Here is a 20846-nt window from a genome sequence, read left to right on the forward strand (position 1 = left end):
CAGTGGCGGTTAACCGGCTTGCTTTGTACGCGTTATGCAACGATGAACGAGCGAAATTTGCCGGCGGAGCCGAGAAACGGCGACTCCAAGAATGAAATGTCTTCACAGAAGAAGCCTGGGAGAATTTCCCAAGTGGAGAAGATAGGAACGAAGACACGCACGGCCGACGCTCTGGAGCGTCAGCGGCGTGGTCTCCGGAGGCCGAAGGAGAGAATGGGATCCGGATTTCCCCCCTCTTTCCTCGAAAGAAATCTGACACCGTAGAATCCCCTCTCACGTGGCGTGCTTCCGACGTCTTTCTTGCACGGCCCCGCCGATTCTCGCTCCCCTCCTCTGCTGCAGAGAGGGCCGTTGCGTCGTACTACGGGTGACACTATCTGCGCGCGCTCTCCCACGAGGCGCCAAGCTGGGGTAAGATCCAACTGTGCTTCTACGGCAAGTCAGTTCCCCGGCCGACAAGGGGGAAACAATAAATTGGATGCATAAATAAAGGTGGGGGCAGGCCATCGGCCGGTCAGCACTTAAAAAACCGTTCTGCGTTCGAAGAAGGAGTAGAAATAAAGGCGAGACAACTTCCGCGACCGTCTTCTTCGATCGCTTTCATCGCTTCGCTCCGTTTTATCCGAAGCCCGCGGCCGTGGGATTTCGCTGCACGCGGCAGCGGCGGCTGGGCGAGGAGGTCATCCGATCGCGCGGCGAGTGCGCGCGAGGAAGGGCGGCGGAGGAGAGATGCAGCCGGCTGGCGGTGGAGCCGCCAGCAGCCAAGTCTAGCGCCGCCAGACGCGGTCGGCGGTGAGTGCCGGCGGCACCCTGATTTCGTGCCGGTTTTGCACCCGGAGAAGCGGCACGTCGCAACGACTTTGCGGGGAAACGAGAAATCAGGACCCACCAGCACCGGCCGAGCCTCACCTTCTCTCAGACCTGTGGCGACCAACGGCGTGCAGCAGCAGCAGCACTGCGCGCGCGCGCGTGTGGTCGTTCCGTTTCTCTCTGAACTCTGGTTTCGCGGCTAGGGTCGGGTGCGGAGCAGCAGCCGAGCTCTGCGCGCTGTTGGCGTGGCGCACTCCAACGACGCCGGTGGAAGGGCGCGCAACGTGGTGACGAGACGACGCGCCGCTTTCTTCGAGCACGCGAGTGTCGTCGTCGAAGCTTGACTTCCGACTGCTTCCGCCGACTTGTCCGCAAGAGAAGTAACAGTACTGCGGAATCGCGCGGGGTGGCGTGTAAGCTGGTCGCCCTCTTTCAGTGCGATCACACTTGATTCTGGTGCGTGCGGTCTTCGCCGAACCACCGAGTGCGTTCTCCCTTGTGGACTGTGTCTCGCGCGGCTCAGTCTTCAGTGAACGGTGCTGCATTCGCCGCGTGCCCATCGCCGCCGACCTTATTCGACGTGGTCGTTCATCGATTGGCGGCCTTGTCTCGGCGCGTACCGTTTCAGCGGAGGCCGGTGCCCGAGGGATATGCGCCGGGCTGCTCGTTCCCGGAAGCCCCCGCAAGCACACGTGCGCTGTCACACGCGGGGTCGGCCTTCCTGACGCCCAACCCACGACCTCGGCCAGGGCGAGAGGCGCTCACCAGGTCGCCGGCGATTGCCCGCGCAGCAGCACAGCTGAGCGCGGCCGACGCCCCCACAGGCGCGCCCCCTCACCCGGTCCTCCGGGGAGCCCCCCATTTTCTTGCTCGTTCCGAGCTGGTCCGCCGGCCAGTCTTGCCGACAGCGCCTCGCACGTGGGCCAGCAGCAGTGCCGCAGTGTTGCGCCGCCGCACGAAGGCACGTCTCTGGCGGTGCTCGACCCACTTGAAACGCGAAGCCGCGCAGAGAAATATATACGGACGCAGGGTGCATCTGATTGCCGCGTCAAGGCGGGGGGCCGCCTGAAAGCAGACACGTCGAGGCCCGGCTGCCGCTGTAGTGGTCGTCACGCGGAGCCCAGTGCAGCGAGGCTACTGCTCGGTGTCGAACGAGCGCTCCTCTCTTGATCGCGCACACGTACTGTGGACGCCGTTGGTACACACTCGCGCGAGGAAATCGCCAACCAGGAGTGACCAGTAATTCCCCGGTGGAACGTGCAAGCGCCGGCCGAAGACGACAATCGGACCTAGCCTGTGCGCGTGCCGCATCTTCGCTGACCCGTTACGGATTACACCATGAAGGAAGACCCAAGCGTCGGGGAGCCTCTGCTCCCGGGATCGTCGTCCTTGAGGCCCACCGTCGTGATCACGCGTCCCACCACGAGGTGAGGGCTCTGCAGTGCGATGACGCTTTGTACCTATTTTCGCCGCTCCATTGTGCGAGTGAGAATATCCTCCTGTCGTTTGGACGAGGGCCTTGATTCCCATTTGGATTACCAGTACCTTGGCCTTGCTTTCTCTCTGAGTCCTCGACCACTACTCCGGTGTCGCCCCTTCCACTCTTTATTTCTTTCATCGCTTTACTTGGCTCAACCTTTCCGTGTTCGTCATACTTTCCCTTCGTGCGTACGAACTCGATCGCTTTACAATGTGTTCTGCTTGAAGGAATGAGCCGTATGTTGGGATAGGGAAAAGTCGCGGCTGTGGGCACGTGACGGGCGATTTCGTGGAAGCAACTTCTCGGCCAACTCAGATCCATTTGCGCTCAGTTTCGCCGTTCTCTCTGTCTTCGTCGTCGTCGACTTTTCAGCGTACGTTACGTGAGGTTTTCTCACTGTTGCTGTTGAAACGGAAACCGCAGCTCCTGGAAGAGTCAGGCGCGTGACCTCATTCAACGCCGCGCTTTTTCTCCCGCACCAGCGCGTAGCCGACAGTAGTCGCGGCTTCTCTCCGCTTCCGATGCACGCAGCCGCTCGCTCAAAAAGTGAGCGCCGGCAACAGCGCACTGCGGGAGCGAGGTGGCAGTAGGCGACCCACTTTTTCTCTCTCTTTTTTTTTTGTTACCTGTAGCTTCGGCGCTTGGCGTGTGCCGGAGGAATCACGGTGTTGCACGCCGTTTCAGTTACCATCAGTCAGGTCTCCTACCCGCCGTTTAGAATGAATCGATGTCCGCCGGTTTGTTTCCGGTTCCTGTCAGAGCGGGAGGCAGAGATGAATCAGGGTTGGTATTCCCGTGTTTGTCCGTTTTATTGTGACGCACTCCCAGTTCTAGGCGGGGTTTGGGTTGACTTTTGCGCAACTGTTCTTGTAGACACATTTTAAACGACCAAACCTATTTTAAACTATCTTTTATGTGTGTATTGTTCCGCCAGCGAACCAACAACAAGGCTACGAAAAATCGCCTGCTCCTAATCATCTAATAGCGTCACATCCTATGGCGTCACATCCGGGTGTTCGCTTTTAGCCAATCAGGGCTTGCTCAAAACGGACACTTTTGAAACGGACACAAAACGGACAGAACACGAGAATACCGCCCCAGATTTCTTGTGACTACTGAATTGAACAAGGAAGTAGCGGGGTGACGTATACATACCGTAAAGTTCCGAGAGAACGTCCTCCCCGATACACCGCCCACCCCCCTTTACGGTTGAAATATTCAATTTACTAATAAAGATGGCCCACACCCTAAAACCGATGGCTTTAGCGCCGATGAGTGAACAAAATAAACGCGAATCATCCATTCATGTGTTGATGCGGTCACTTATTTGTCCTTTCCGCGATTGATCCAAAAGTTTGCACTCCGGATTTTTTCTTGATATGTTCCCAGTTTTGGTTGGCAGTGCGGCCACTTTTTTGTAGTTTTTCGCTCCTGACCCGAAAGTTCTCCCGTCCCGTATTTTTCACTGATATCTCTGTACTTTGGGTGGCCGTTCTCTCGGAACTTTACGGTAGTTTGATTACGTGTTTTGAATGAGAAAGCATTGTGGCATTGTGTGAAGAGAAATATTTATTGGAGAGGCCAGCTTCCATAGAAAATAGAAGCTGGCTGCTTCAAACTTTGAAGCCTGGGAAAGCACAGTGGCTTTAAGACTGGTGAATAGGCCGTGAGCCTGTGACGGCAACTGACATCATGGTAAGACCCTCTTAGTGGGATTGCGAGAATTTTTTGGCGCGTATGTTAACCTCGCAGCCAAAGGGGAATTGGCGAGCTTCGGACGGTAGCTGTTACAGTCATCAGCCTATTCCCTCGAGGTGGGATATGCGACTAGTCTGAAGACCAGCCGGAACTACGTGTCGAGATACTACGAATCTATATTATAATAGCTTCTTGGAACCAGCATGGCGCACACGTGTCTCAGCAGTCAAGTATCGCCAGTGTAAGCAACGACACTTTCGTGTTCAAGTAGGGATATTTTGGGGCCATCTGGGGCTCACAACGGCGGGGTTTTCGCCTCATGGGGCACTTACGATGCTTTTTCTCGTGAATCAAATAATATAGAGTCTGCGCGTTTGTAGGGCGTCCTTAAGCGGACGAACGCTCAATTAGGCGAGCTTCGCACTAGCCTTCTAGGGTTGAAGCGGGTGCCAGACCTGAATACCGTCTGGGAGCTTGATGTGGGCGTGGTGGTGCGCGTACTTACTTGAAGATGGGCCTGTCTGTTGTACTTGTACGTGTGTTTTTCTTTTTGTTCATTTCCTGCGCTGTTTTCTTCAAGTGTAAGCACCGACTGCCCCCAATCTGTACGGTGCCTTTCTGAGGATGGTGGCGGCGGCGATGTGGTTATGGTGCACTCGCTTTTGAGCTGAACGTGCAAGTGTAAGGTAATTGATATGTATGTATGTATTTATTTATTGTTCATTGGAAAGGGAAGATCCACCAACAGGCGTAAATTGTCTCGCCTAGGGGGAGGACACCGGAACGCCTGCTGGTGTAGGGGGGGGGGGATAGAATCCATAGGAATAGGAGGATAGGGGAGAAGGTCGACATTATCATGTATATAACACACTGGGCAAGTTGACAAGGATAAATATAAAACACAAAAGAAAAAAAAGGAGTTAAGCATTGAGGAATTGAGAAACGTGTTCTGCGCGTTAGCAGATCAACCGTGCTTTACTTTTTTTGACGTCTTTGTTGTTGAAGGCAAAAAAACAGCGCAAAGAAACGACACGTAAGACGAGAAAAAGACAAACACGGGCGCGAGAAAAAGACAAACACGAATTCTATTGCATGCGCGCAATAAAATTCATTCAGTTGTCAGTAACAGCGCCAGTGTTTGTCTTTTTCTCGTCTTACGTGTCGTGTCTTTGCGCTGTTTTTTTTTTTTTTTTTGCCTTCAGTATGAACCAACTAGCCCGCCTTCACACTTTAGTACACTTTGTTGTTGATCGGAGGAATATAAAACGCCTCCTTTGCATTCAAAATCGTCTGGGCACGCGTTCAACTTTTCTTTTCTAGACGCAGCCATGGCGCTGTTCCAGCGGCATTCTTATTCTGGCGCTCCCACACCACCCACTTTCAGAGAGCGTGCGTGCCTTATCGGCTTTTAACCAATCTTAATTCGATCTCGCTCTCATATGTCCCTTGGAGGGCCATATCCGCCTACACATTTAGTTGGGTTTGTTTTTGCCTCGCTAGTTCGCAGCACGTTTATAAGTGGCGCAGTTGTCAGAAATACATTTTAAACAAGCTCGAATTGTTGAGTGTATTCTGGGATTGAACATACAATTTTTTTTTCCTGTCAAAGGGATGCCTTGTTGTGCATGGTGTCCAAATAGACGCGGCAACAGTCGTTGTATTGTCCGTGCATAGTGCGCAAAATAGGTTGCGCTTATAGTACTGAACGTTGAATTGTTTGCAGCGGTTTTACGGTAGCCGCCCGCAGCTAATGTTGAGCGTTTTCTCCGGGTAAACGCTCGAGCGAAAGCCAGCAGCATAAGGCATCCACGTTGAACATGATACACCCAGAAAACCTGCACATTACACAGCCTCTACCGCGGAGCGTTTGGTTGCAGTCTTCGCGGGTAGGTCTAATGACAGCACGACTTTTGTCCTATCCCCTTTCACGCGCTTTTCTTTTTTTCCACGTTGCTTGCTTTACGCGACACAGTTGCACCGTGTGCCTGTGCTTAACAGCCATCCTGTTGCAACTTGCTCGCTCCCCTGCTCAAAGGTACAACACGCCGTGTGCGCATGCTCAGTACGAAACCGGTGGTTGTCGTAACGGCGCATCTACGCGCAAAGGCACTCTCGCAAGGTTCAACGTCCCACACGTGGAAGGGAGCAGCTGGCGGCCTGAAATGAACGGTCGCGGGAGTGCCGCGCAGTAGTTTTGCCTTGTGACTTGTTGGGGGACGCTCGATGGCTCCCCAAGTATGCATTTACACGGGCTGTTTTGTGAAGCGTTACACTGTTGCTCAACAACTCTCGGAGCGTGTACGCCCTGATGGATTGGGGCGGAGCTGTCGAGGTCGTGGTTGCGAGGGCGGCGGCACACTGCTGACAAATAGACGTTAGCTAACGCGTACCCTTAAAGCTCGCCAACCACTGCAAGGCGCTGTGTTTATGAAATATCGGTTATTGGAGGAAGAGAAGGAATTCGCCATTTGTCGACCGAAAAACAAAGAACTCGTGAGGGTTTTGAAATAAACAGAAAAACAGTATAGGCGCGTATGTGCATACATATTCATACACACACTTACACAGACACACACAATATACAGAAAGCAAGCGGTCTATACTTGCTAAGGAAAGCGTAAAGGAAGTAGTTTCGCCGTTTTCCCTTCAAACGTAGCCATTTTTTAAAAATCTTATGAAAGAAAGTGGTGAAGAAAGAAACATGTGCCTCTGGTGAGGACCGAACCCGCAACCTTCGAATGGCGAGTCCGGTGCCTTACCAATTCGGCTGCCGGAGCGGCTGTGTTCCTCTCCATTTTCCGGGGGAGAAAGCTGGTAACCTTGTGTGTTAGCACTTATGCATCGTTTTGAAGGGCGGCATCTCGAATGTGGTGAGAAAGCAACTGGTAAACTTCGACAAGGGTTAGCTTCCATAATCGCGAGGATAGCCTTTGACTTCGATTGGGTCAATACGCGGCACGTATACATATGCCGTGAATCGATTGCAATAGGCCTGAGTCACGTCGTTGCCGAATTCCTCGCCCGGTGGTGTGCACAGCAGGAATATTCCCCAGAATACTGCACGGCGATCGTCTCCCAATGCACTTTTTTCCACGGCACGTCGAAGGCGGCGTGCTTCGGAAGCTAGCGTTTCAGCACTCAAGACGACTTCTGAAGGAAGTTGACGGCGTATTTCGGCAATCTACGAAGCACACACGCTGTACGGGTCCCGGATAGCTCATTCTCAACCACGGATCGTCCCGCTGCCTATCTGGGCGCTTACGAAACGCGTGTTTAACTTTCTGCCTTTAGCGTGCTGCTTTTCGCTCCCTCTGGCGTTCTCCGCGCTGGCGCAACGCCATCGCTTTTCGCATTAAAGTCCCAGTAGCGAAATCGACAGGTCGTGGCCAGATTTCGAGAATTCGTGCTGCCAGGCCGCTCGGGCGCCAGGGAGAGAGATTGGAGAGAGAGAGAGGGAAGGGGGGGGGGGGGGGGCTGTTGCGCGTGTGTGCGTGCGTCCGGCCGTCAAGAGGCATTTGGGCTCTCAAACTGTGCGTGCGCGAAGGTATGCACGGATGGTCGCCGGACTTGGCGTTTTTCGTTTCCCTTTTTTTTTTTTTTTTTTTTGTTTTGCGACGGTCACTTCGTCGCTGACCGTGGCCTTGGGAGAAGAGCTAAGCGATGGGCGTTATTGTCGTCTTAGAGTGAGTGCGCGACAGTGGCGGAGGACCGTAACGGAACGTGATTGGAGTTTTATGGCTGCCTTGGTGGTCTGCCTTTTATATACAGCCTAACGACCACGCGTTTAAAGTTACCGGCAGCGGTGAAATGGTCGTCTTAAACTGTGCGGGTCACGATGCGGATGTACGTTCACAAGAAATAGCCGCACCCACCACAGTTCCAAAATATATTGTTATAACCATGCTAGAATGAACCCACGGGCTCGGCGCTATGCCCGTCGCTGTTGCCGGTTGGCTTTGGAGGTGTACTCCGCGTAGATGAGACAGGGGCGCCGATCCGAGGAGCCTACCTTCCTCAACTCTGCCTTCTGCGAGCACGCGTGCTTGGGCCAATACGCGAATCTCGGGCGTGGCAGTAGAGCGGCATGGGTCAGTTTCATGTAACGCCAGGCCAAATACGCGTAGAGCCATCTATACACATTTCTGCATGGGTTGCTCCGCGCTGTGCTCTAGCGGCAAGTAAAGACCAAAGACCAAAATGGAAGAGCAGACAGCCAACTCATTTATCTTACTAGATAAACAATTTACTAGCTACATTGTTGAAACAGAGCGGGCTGGAATAATGATGACTGAAATTTAAAACGATATGCGCTGTTGTAAGCTCAGGCGTATACAATTTTTCAGATAACATATGTTCTACGAATAAACGCTGCCGTAGTTTTAAAGAAAAAGATTCTTGGCTTGTACTTTTTTACATGAAATGATGTATGCCTTATTCTAGGAAAAATTTGTTCGCGCGTCAGCATGTGCCCCCACCACGACCTTATACCTTTCGATTTATTTTCAGAACGGGCCGCACTTTGTATAATCCATGACATCCTTCATGCAGAACAACACGGCAGAAAATAGGGACGCAGGCACTGCAGCGCTGACTGAAAACCGTTCTGAGTCCTGTTGCTGTGCACTGTGCATACCTACTAGCCCACAATAGTGAACACTCGTCATAATCCACAACTTTTTTTTTGTTTTGTTTTTGCTTCCAGTCTCTTTGCAGTACACCTTTGCCGTCCTCGTTATTACTTTGTCCGTACTATCGGTCTTTAAGACTACTCAGCGTGAAATTTGCCCTTTCTGCCGCTGCAAGGCCGTGTGTGCCCCTGCCTGACTCCAATCATATAGGTTTAGCGCATGCGTAATGCTTCTTAGCAGCCTTTGTAAGAAAAAAAAAACAAAAAACACCAGAGGATAAAGATAGAGCACCCAGGGGAAAACGCTCACTCCTTGTTACCTTCTGTCCGTACGCATATCTAATGAGTTTAATACAGTTCAGATCCAATCCAACGAAGTCACCGAGAGCCACGAATTATTTCGTTAAATCGAGAACTTCGTAAAATCGGGACCGCCATATTACAAGCAGTGGATTCCATACATCTGATGTCTAAAGGGAGGCGGATCCTATAGCATCTACCGTGACATCGTAATTACAACAGCCGTGGCGCTCGCCTCCCGATAATTTAGCGATGGGCTAGAAGTCCGCGGTGCAAATAGTAACAATACAGCGCTATGGGTTCCGGGGGAACGAATTTATTTCCTGGCCAAAAAGCGTTTGATTTTCACCTTCGTGCGCTTCTTTAGCATTAGGCGGACAGAGTTTTCATAGCACGCAAGCGCGTTCAGCACTTTCTCGGTTTTTTTGTGAGCCCCAGCAAGCGCCTGGGCAAGTCAATGGCGTCCATCACCTGGCCTTGAGCGGGCAGAGGAGCTTCCACAGTTTCTGGGTCGCCAGCATCCAGTGACACGTCTTGTGCGCCGAAACTACCGTATTTACTCGATTCTAAGCACCCATTTTTTTCCACCATCGCGATGGCCAAAGTGAGAGGGGGGGGGTGCTTAAATTCTAAACACCTAAATTACACCCCCCCGCCCCACACACACACTTTTTTTTTCGCGGCCAGTGGCTGAGGCGTTAATTGCGCTGCTGAGCACGAGGTCGCGGGTTCGATTCCCGGCCGCGGCGGCCGCTTTTCTGATGGAGGTGAAAAGCAGAAATGCCCGTGTGTACGAGATTTCGGCGCACGTTAAAGATCCCCAGGTGCTCAAAATTAATCCGGGGCCTACGGCGCGCCTCATCGCCTGCGTTGCGTCGGCGCGTTGAACCCCACAATCAATCAATCAATCAATCAATCAATCAATCAATCAATCAATCAATCAATCAATCAATCAATCAATCAATCAATCAATCAATCAATCAGTCAACCAATCAATCAATCAATTTTTTCGCGGCTGTATCTCGACAAGACGGGCGCAAGTAATAATGTTTCACTTGGCGAACATTTAAAAGAAAAAAAATAGATACAGGGAATGAACCCACCGCCTACGTATGATACTCAGTCGCCCTAACTACCATTCGAATCCGTTCTGCCACTTGGGCCACCGCCTTCAGTATCCTCCAGCAGGTCATCTTCTGTTCCGCTAAGCGGTTTTTCATTGAAAACTTCATAAATCACTTGACTACAACGTCAACTCGGACCCGTTCCCACGCGCCTGAAATTCACGTTGCGATGGTTGCTTTTAAAAAGGGGGGTGCTTTTTTCCAATTTTTTTCCCGAAAGTCAGGGAAGGGGCTTAGGATCGCAAAAATACGGTATATGTACGATATCTTCATCACCCGCCGCGGTGGCTCAGTGGCTAAGGCGTTGCGCTGCTGAGCACGAGGTCGCGGGTTCGTTTCCCGGCCGCGGCGGCCGCTTTTCTGATGGAGGCGAAAAGCAAAAACGCCCGTGTGTACGAGATTTCGGCGCACGTTAAAGATCCCCAGGTGGTCAAAATTAATCCGGAGCCCTCCACCACGGCGCGCCTCATCGCCTGCGTTGCGTCGGCGCGTTAAACCCCACAATCAATCAACGATATCTTCATCGTTCAAAACCTCCGCCATGTCTGCGTCTGCGTCGGCGATCAGATAGTCGTGGGAGCTCAGATCTTCGTGGCGTTCTGACGGAACGCATATCGAAATTGATAGTTTTTTTTTAATATGTCTGTTTCTCGAAATACTTCGTTAAATCGGGAATGGCGCTGAGTCTATTTCGATAGTTCGAGTTCATAAAAACATCGAGACGTATATGCACCTGCGGTGGAATCCGAATTTGTTCGTTACATCGGGAAATTTGTAACATCTGGTTTTGTTAGATCGAGTTTCGACTGCAGCTGTTTCAGGGCGCGATGGAGCTGCCTCCCCCAGCTCATATATATCGCGTACACCGGTGGCAAGCGACGCTGCAGGGCTCCGAAAAACCCGAAAGACGGCTTGGTTGCAGCTGTGATTTCCGCCTGAACTCGACCATTTCCTGCCCAACTGAATGAATGATTCAATGAATTTAGTGATCAGAAAATTGAAAGGAAAATCCACCAGCTGGTGTAATTTGTCACATTTAGGGGTAGGCACCGGAACGTCTGTTGGTGGTGGAGGGTGAGGATACGATAGACATAGAGAGGAGAGACAAATGAAAGAGAGGGTATTAAAGACACACACACAGTCACACGCATGCACGAACGCCCGTCCCAAGACGGCGTTCATTTGTGTCCGTAACCTGGCGAAGGCCTTGGATTCCGAGACCGCGATGCGGTCCAGCTCAGTTCGCTGGTCTTTTTGGGCACTGAGTGATAAGGCGAGCTCACTGCCCCGCGTCTACACTGGGTCAGGTCGCAGGCTTACTGAGCATGGAGTAAGGCTTAATATTAGACAATTGCCGGGAAGACGATGTGCGGGAACGACGCGAAGTGTTCTGTACTGTACGTGCGTACGCATCGGGCGCACCGCCAACTTTGGCGCTTTCAGCTGTCACGTTGAGGGTATTTACGGCGTCTTGAGAATGGGCCGAGGATGATGCAGATAACGGTGGGCGGACGACCAACGTTCGAAAGGTCTGGTCATATCCTGCAGTGCTAAGGCGTCGCCTGGGCGCACTGTCGCTTGAATATTTTTAAAGACGATAAAGACGATAGTCGTTTTTGGGCTATTGAAGTGCGAAAATTTTGGTCTGTCTGTATGCCTGTCTATCTATATGTCTGCCCCACGATTTAGCCGCCCGCCCAATGGTTAAAAGAAATCTTGAACGAGACGTTTCTATAGGCAAAACAATGCCCAAACTAGTGAATCTGGTAGCACACTTCGTACTGTCAAAATTGTTCAGCAAAAAGAAAAAGATTAATGCAAAACAATAGTACATAACTGCTCCTAGCAGTGTTCTTTGGATTGAACATAGACGTTCGCGCAATTTCTACAAAAAAAAAAAGAATAAAGGCATTAAAAGCAATATTTTATCCAGAAGTACAAAAAGGTCTCGCGGCCTTTCGTACTTTTTTATATCCCGCGTTCGCACTGTTAAAGGGTCTTTTAACAGTGCGAACGCGGGAAAATTGAATTGAATTTAGGAAACGTTCTTTGTGTTTATCACGGCAGGACCGATACAGGAGGGGAATAGCGTGAGAGGCAGGCGTGGTTGAGAGGAGATGCAGTTCCGGAGCAGGGGTGGAAGAGTATCGTCTTTCGGCGACATTTTAGGTGAAGCGAGCAGATACGCGACCATTTTTTAACACGAAAGTGTTTCATTCCCGGACACACGAAGATTTCGCTCACATCATATCCGTCACGGAAGTGACGCCAGTACAACGAAGCAAGCGGCCTGTAAAGGGTGCACCCCTGCACACAGGGTCTTCTCGCGGGGAAGCAACCTTTAGCACTACATAGTACGTTATACTTGGGGTTGTTCGTTTTCGGGTTTCACGTTTTAACACGAAAGTGTTTTATGCCGCGATACCCCAAGATTTTCCTGACGCCATATCCGTCACGGAAATGATGCCGGTACACCTTTGCCGAAGCGACCCGCCAGCAGGACGTCGCTCGCCAAGCACAACTACAAGACAACTGCCTACCCACAAATCATGCTCAGCTGCAGGTTTCGCTGCACATTTCATTTTCGTCTTTTACCGATTCCTATGACAGAGGAACCAACCACAGTTTTTTGTAGTTATAGGTTATAGAACCCCGGGATGGCAAGCACACATCGAGTAGGTGGTTCTGAGGTACCGAATTCTCTGCACTGCTGATAGGTGTGGCCGTGTTTTACCAATTTCTCTGGCTATATATATAGGCCATTCGATGAGCTGGTACATTTTTGGATGTGACCAAGAAATTTCTTCGCCCAGACGTGTTGCGCTTTTTCGCGCAGCGTCAGTTATACTGTTTGCAATTGTGTTGTAATGTGTATATTGTCGTTCGGCCACTTAGTGTTAGGAAATTACGCCGTGGAAAATGTTCGGAACCTTCTGCGGAGCGTTCAATTGGACGGTAATGCTTTAGCATTCACAACCCGTAAGGAGGCATTAGTTGTTCTCAGTTGTTTTTATTTTACCAATCGTTCACGAAATTTTCCTTCATGCGCAACCGCGCAGGTTCTTCAATACTGCGGAGGAAACCCTCCCGACGGTCTAGGTGCCTGGGAGAAGTCAAGCACGGATTCGAAGAGCGCGCCAGTACTTTCGGTGAAGGTTTTCAAGATATTCGTTTCGCGTAACAGTTCAAACGCTTCCGCGTATGTTTTCGAAGTTACGAAGACCGTACAGAGCCAACTTCTATAAAACGATCCGTAACCCAAAAAAGACTATACCAAACCTTCACGCCTGTATACCTACTGGACTGAAGTTCATTTCTGGGCAGAATACTTCAGGCGCACACACCCGCCGCGGTGGCTCAGTGGCTAAGGCGTTGCGCTGCTGAGCACGAGGTCGCGGGTTCGATTCCCGGCCGCGGCGGCCACTTTTCTGATGGAGGCGAAAAGAAAAAACGCCCGTGTGTACGAGATTTCGGCGCACGTTAAAGGTCCCAGGTGGTCAAAATTAATCCGGAGCCCTCCACTACGGCGTGCCTCATCGCCTGCGTTGCGTCGGCGCGTTAAACCCTACAATCAATCAATCAATACTTCAGGCGCACTGCAAGCCCATTTGCCAGCATATACGGAACGAAGCCCTTCAGGTTTCTTTACACACGTACGGTATGACTTGCCTTCGGTTTTACCTTTAGACTTTGAAGATAGTGGCGGGAGTTCCATTGTCACTCCCCTGATTATTCGGATTTTCCGATTGTGTGTGCGGGTCTCCTTTTGCGACTGTTTTGTGCCAACGACGACTACTTCCAACTGCGCCAGATAGCGAACGGCATACACAGATAAGCACCTCGCACAAGGTGGCATTTAGGCTTTTAAGCAAGCTCACCTTTCGCAATCGCGCGACGCTGTCTTTGACAACGATTGTGTATACTTGCTTGGTGTAAAAGGGAAACTGTGTTGCAAGCGTTGCAAGCGATGTATAAACTGCTAAGGGGTTCTTGCGGCGCCTCGCAGCAACGCTTGCGATGCACCTCAGACCATGGGCTTAAGTGGTGCAAGTCGCGTGCAACTTCACTGCTGTCGAACCCTTCGTGCACAGTTGCGGCTGCTTTCGTTTTTCTCGCTCCTGAAGTGATCCTGTTATCTATTAATCGTCCAGTCTCCTTACGATAGGAGTACAGCTTTAGCCCTCGTTTTACGGCCGTGTCGCCGCACTTCACGTTACTGCGCTGCTGCGCAGGAGGTACGAAATAACGGTACAGTCGGCTGAAATATTTTTCAGCCCAGCTTACCGCCATTTGTTTCGTTGCATCGAAATGAGAGTAGTCTAGCGCATCACCAGACAGAAATGGTTGGAGGAACTTAATGGAGGTCTTCGTCCTGCGGTCGGCACAGACGCAGTGGTGATGATGATGGGGGTGGTGGTAGTGGTGGTGGCTAAACGAGGAAGTAGGGGGAGGAGTAAAAAAACCCTTAATTTTGAAATTTCTTCCAAATGCTGCTGCGGCTGGAGAATCCTCTTTCTAATGTATTGGCCCTTTTTTAATGCGTAAGCATTCTAGGGCCAGTTTCCCCACGAAATCTGGCCGTCCGTAAACGTACGTTACTCGTCGTTGTGCTGCTCAGCACGAGGTCGCGGGTTCGATTCCCGGCCGCGGCGACCGCTTTTCTGATGGAGGCGAAAAGCAAAAACGCCCTTGCGTTCTATATTTCGGCGCACGTTAAAGGTCCCCAGGTGGTCCAAATTAATCCGGAGCCCTCCACTACGGCGCGCCTCATCGCCTGCGTTGCGTCGGCGCGTTAAACCTTACAATCAATCAACACGTTACTCGTTTCGCTCTGGAGGTATATACACGGGCCATACGGGCCACAGCAATGGCCGTCGTACACGCCACGCACTGCGCCTTAGCAAGGCGGGTCACGTGGCGATGACGCGATTAGTTGGGGATAGGCGGTTTGTGTCCGGCTGTGTGATGATTCCTCCTACCCGTGAGCAGCTCACGGTTGACGAGCGACGTTCCTATTGTGGAGTGTACGTGCAGAAATGAGCCGCTGCAGGGAAGCACGCTTACGCACAGAATTTGCGCTTCTTCTGTTCCTGCGTGTTTTTTTTATTCTTGAATCTCACTCTCCTTATATATTTTGCATCCGCCATTTATTACTCCTATCCCCCCTTCCCCTTTTCTTATTTTTGGCGATTTATTTGGCCCTGAAAGGGCAGGCGACAAAGGATCTCTCTTCGGTACTTCCTCGAGCGTGAAAGATGGAAGAAGCTTCGCGTGCACCCCTCTTTTTCTTACGCCGCCTTCCGCGGCTCCCACGCCGCTTCACCTCCTTCTGTCTTTCTGGTTCTTTACGTTATTTTCGTTCTTGGCTCGCTTAACAAGATTTGCCTCCGCGGTTTCGTTTATCCTTTCCGTTCCGTCCAACCGCTGGGCCTGTGTGCGCCGTCACTCACGCATGCTAAACTATAGTCTGTTCCCCAAGGTAGCGCAGGCCGTGACAACACAAGGTCGCCGTCGGCCGAAGCCCTTCCTTCGTCGTCATGCTTGATCCCGATCAATTATTCACCCGCGCAGTCGAGGAGGTTAAAAATCCGCTTGCGCCACATATGCCGTTTAATCGCACCCAGTGCGCGTAGAAGAATCTCTGCGTGTATTTTTCTATATCGTTTTTTGAACTGTCAAAATTTTTAATGTTCTTTATTGTGTAACATTTTCTTGGAAAGAGCTCAACGCACTCTGGTTGTTTGCTTCGCATTCTAATTAATACGATTTCAGAGGCGTATTCTAGGAAAAATAAAATTGATGGGCGGGGTGTAGTGTGAATCGAGAGAACACGAACAAATGCAACACAGAGAACTGAATGGGAGAGAACATCCTCAACCAGCTAGCCGGGCAAGAACTTTTAGTAACGAAAATCACATTGTAATGCAACTCGGTGGTAAACCTTGGCCTTTCGTACATGAATACTTACACGCACACGCACATACTTACATACGTACGTACGTACATACATACATACATACATACATACATACATACATGCATGCATGCATACATACATACATACATACATACATACATACATACATACATACATACATACATACATACATACATACATACATACATACATACATACATACATACATACATACATACATACATACATACATACATACATACATACATACATACATACATACATACATACATACATACATACATACATACATACATACATACATACATACATACATACATACATACATACATACATACATACATACATACATACATACATACATACATACATACATACATACATACATACATACATACATACATACATACATACATACATACATACATACATACATACATACATACATACATACATACATACATACATACATACATACATACATACATACATACATACATACATACATACATACATACATACATACATACATACATACATACATACATACATACATACATACATACATACATACATACATACATACATACATACATACATACATACATACATACATACATACATACATACATACATACATACATACATACATACATACATACATACATACATACATACATACATACATACATACATACATACATACATACATACATACATACATACATACATACATACATACATACATACATACATACATACATACATACATACATACGAGGCACATGCGTACATATTCGTTCTTTTCGACGCTGACCATGATGACTATGGGTGGTATTAATTGAAAAGTTCCGCTGTCAATTTCTTGGCTTGTCAACACTTGAAAACGGCCACGGTCATGGCTGCGGACATGGCGCGGCTTGTGCCACTGCGCCCGCACGGCGAAGGAAAAAAAAAATACGCCGGCGTGCGTCGTCTGCTCCGTTTCAACCCGATTCTCAACGGTGGTGTCAACAGAGATGTTATTAATCGCACTCACATTGGACTCGAGGCATCACTTTGCATCGGTAGGGTATAGTTTGGAACGTCCAACACGCATCATGTGCTCAGCACGGACAAGTACCGCCACCCCGCGGAGCCAGTAACGGCTCACTCACACGGTCGCCTGCATGCGCGCCTCGCCAGTGAATACAAGCTATGGAATATGTCGTGTTTACGTATGCGTACAGAGGTCAAAACTGTTAACAACAACGCGCGAACGCGTGGCCTTCGATACGTGCAGCTCAGCCACATGTTGATATCCACCGGCCTGACCAGCGAGGTTAGGTGACGGCGCTGCGGCGGCTTGGCATGTGAAAGCTATTGCCGATGCTTCCGTGTTTTGGGTGACAAGCTTCGACGCCGAAAGTCCCGCACCACGACCGCCGCCAAATCCTATATTAAACGTTATCTTACGCTGATAACTAGTGCAGTCTTGCTATCGCCTTTGGTATGGTTCCGATATAAAAAAGGGGGAATGTGGGAACCATACCAAAGGCGCAAACTAGACTGCGCTGGTTATCAGCGTCAGATAATGTTTAATATAGGCGAAGGCGGCGGTCGTGGTGAGGGACTTTTGGCGTCGAACCTTGCCCCCCAAAACAAGGAAGCATCGGCAATGGCTTTCGCATGCCAAGCCGCCGCACCGCCGTCACCTAATCTCGCTGGCCAGGCCGGTGGCTATCAGCAGGCTGCGCTGCACGTGTCAAAAGCCACGCGTTCGCTAGTTGTTGTTAACAGTTTTGACCTCTGCACATACTATTTTCCCATTCGAATACTGAGTGTGCCCGGCTGCAACCCAGGGTTTGTCCGTGTGGGAGAGCGTACAGCCATTACCCGTATTCATTCCGTACTTCATACCGACTCCTTAGAGAGGAATTCACACCCTAAATTCTCTTCGCTCGTAGGCATTCAAGATTGCATCACATCCTGCAATAACACTGGCGCGTTCTGTGCCGTCAACGATTTTTAGATCTCTGCGAGCATTGTACGCAGTGGAGCAACACTGCCTCAATCGCAGCTCGCAACATCGCTGCTGCTGTCACTGCATTATGTATGCGTGCTCGTAGCCTCGATTGCGATAAGCGAGCCCTGTCGCTGCCGCGCCCTTCGTGACGCAAGCCGCGTCTTTTTTTCTTACTTCGCGGCCTCGCTTTGCGGAGGTGTGAAAGCAGCCTTCAGGCTTCGCTGTCAGCCCCATCGCTCGCGGACACGGCAGCTGCAGGCAGCTTCATTCGGGCTTTTCGGGGGCAAAGTTGCGCCAGCTGGGAAGGAAGTTTATCCCCCGCTTCTTTCCCTTGCCCTTAAGGTGCCGTGCGCAGAGGTGCATCTATAGCGGCGAATGCTCGAGATCAGGTGACGGAAGCGGCACGCTATAAACCTAGCTTGGTGCACAACTGTGCCTAATTTACGTATTTGCACCCGCCGCGGTGTCTAAGGCGTTGTGTTGCTGAGCACAATGAAGGACGCGGGTTCGATTCCCGGGCGCAGCGGCCGATTTTTTGACGGAAACGAAAAGCGTGAACGCACGTGTGTTGGAGATTTCGGCGCATGTTAAAGATCGCCATGTGGTCAAAATTAATCCGGAGCCTTTTACTACGGCGCGCCTCATCGCCTGCGTTGCGTCGGTGCGTGAAACCCCATTATCAATCAATTTACGTATTCGCGTCTCGTTTTGGCAGTGGTTGAGGCGACAGGTCGCATATACTGCGTTCTGAAGACAAACCTACGGTAGCCAAGAGGAAGACCTAGACTGGCTGGCGAGATCTTAGCTATTACCTGTTGATCGTTGTTGAACACGTTTATTTCACATTTTTGTGCCAATATAAGGCTGCTGTGAAAGAGCAAAAAAGAACGATTAAAATACTAAGACGGTAAAAGTTCTGTAGTTCGATCGCTGGCTTCCACCGTGACAGGCTGTAGCCCTGGCAGTGGGTCCTAGCTGAGAACCGGTGGCTGGAGCTTCTGCGTCACCCATAAACTGGCTTAACGGCCGCCAAAGCTCGTTGGCGACCGCCGCAGTGGTACCCGGATGCGCATGTTGTCGCCCGCAGCTCTGGAGGGAATTCGGCCTTATCTCACTCGACAGTGAGGCGAGGGCCCGAGCTCTGGCAGCCGAGTATAGCGGGCAGAACCAAAGCTGGTACTTCAATAAACTGCTTGTGGTCAAGCTCGGCACGATAACTGGCGACAATTTGACTGATTTGTCGCCTTTGTAATCGCGACTCAAACATGCAACGTCGGCCACTAACACGGGGACAGTTAGAATTAATGCAGAACACTGCACATATGCTCGGTCAAGAGCCATTCCCGAAAAATGGCAGCTTTCGCGTTTCCTTTCGCAATTACAGCGGCGTGCAGCAATATTTTTAACAGCTTCGGGTGTAGGCTGGCTGGGCTTTCGCTGGTGGTAGATGTTGTACCTATGTGCTAGCCAGCGTCTAACAGGTACAGTAAATACTCGTTATAACGAAGTCTTCGGTTCAGGAAACTGATTTCGTTATAAGCGGTTTTTCACTAAAAGCGGATTGTTTGTTGTTCTCGCATTGAAACTCGGACCGCGGAAAAGTTCGAGTAAAGCGAGTGTTCGAATAATGCGTTTTCGGTGTGATGAACGCTTACTGCAATATTGGCGGCGAGAAGGAACGTCGCGACGCGGTTCTGGCGGACCACAGCTCTTCGGTCCTCTTTAAAACGCCGCAGCGTACACAATATGGAAAGAATGCCAAGACCCTTTCTCGCAGAAACAGCGCTCGACGTTGTGCGCAGGGCGTGACGTCTTAGCGCCTTCGCAGGCAGCGCGGCGCGCTCTTCTCGACGCAAGCGGCCGCCTTTGACATTCAGGCGCGCGTGAAACGAGAACGGTGGGCATCCGATGCACCTGCACCGAGTCCGCCTGCAAGAAGAGACAACACCCCGTAGGCGGCACTCGATCGCGTGCGAGGAGTTGCCACCCCGCAAGCAGTGCAAGCTTCCCTGTTTGCGTGTGCTGCGGCAGCTGCGAATACGGCTGCGCTGCCACTGAGTTGCAAGCAACGACGAATGCGGCGTAGTTGCTGCTTTCCGCGAAGGGAGCCCCTCGGTTCGTTCGAGAAGTCTTACGAAGATCAATGGAGGGTTCTTCTGTATGCTGTCTGTTCGTGCTCGTGCGCTGCGGCATGAATGGATAATGCAAACCACAGAAAAGGAAAGAAGAATGCTAGGGTTAACACTTATAAATGACAGAACTGCGTTATGGATTCGGCAACAGGCTCCGGCCGAAGACAATTTGGTTCAAATAAAGAAGTGGGATCGGGCCGGTCGTGGGATGCGAATGACGGACTACTATTGAACCACCCGTTTGACGGAGTGCTTACCGAAAGACGGTAAAAGAGTTCGGGGAAGACCAAAGACCCGTTACGGGACGAAATGCGAAAATTTGGGGGGAGTGGAATGGACTTGGAAAGCCCGCGACAGGGGCGGTTGGAGGTCTCTGGGAGAGGCCTTCGTCCTGCAGTGGACACAAATGTGTTGATGATGATGTGTTCATTACTGTTACTTCTTTGCTGGGAGGCGTAATGACTTGATTGCCCATGGGTGTGTGACGCGACACTTGAATGAATGGACATTTATACATGTAGCAAGCGTGGCGTTGCTCATGAACTTCTTTACGGCTACTCCGTATTAGTGCGTAGCGCTCCTTGCCGGGTGCCCCCACAGCCAAGACCGTGTAAAACGCCCTGCATTCGCACAAAAAATGCAGAACTGGCAGAAATAACACATTTACTTTTCATAATATCGTCTGGAGATAATTGGTCGAACGGAATTTAAGAAAGCTTGATTGATTGATTG

At 50.6% G+C, this 20846-nt stretch overlaps 1 protein-coding gene across 4 annotated transcripts in view; it reads left to right on the forward strand.

The window, feature by feature from the left end:
- Positions 1-769: 769 nt before the first annotated feature.
- Ndae1 (Na[+]-driven anion exchanger 1) overlaps positions 770-20846 on the forward strand; it is a 115411-nt gene continuing 95334 nt past the window's right edge. For 2 of the 4 annotated variants that reach the window (XM_077699665.1, XM_077699666.1), the window contains exon 1: positions 770-2237. In XM_077699665.1, coding sequence (XP_077555791.1) covers positions 2149-2237 — 89 coding nt within the window. In that variant the 5' untranslated portion in view covers positions 770-2148. The remainder of the gene's footprint in view (positions 2238-20846) is intronic. The other 2 variants (XM_077699667.1, XM_077699670.1) reach the window with 2 other exon arrangements.

This window comes from Haemaphysalis longicornis, unplaced genomic scaffold (genome assembly GCF_048455015.1).
Source record: "Haemaphysalis longicornis isolate Haplotype H1 unplaced genomic scaffold, Haemaphysalis longicornis Haplotype H1 scaffold_2, whole genome shotgun sequence".
NCBI lineage: Eukaryota > Metazoa > Arthropoda > Arachnida > Ixodida > Ixodidae > Haemaphysalis > Haemaphysalis longicornis.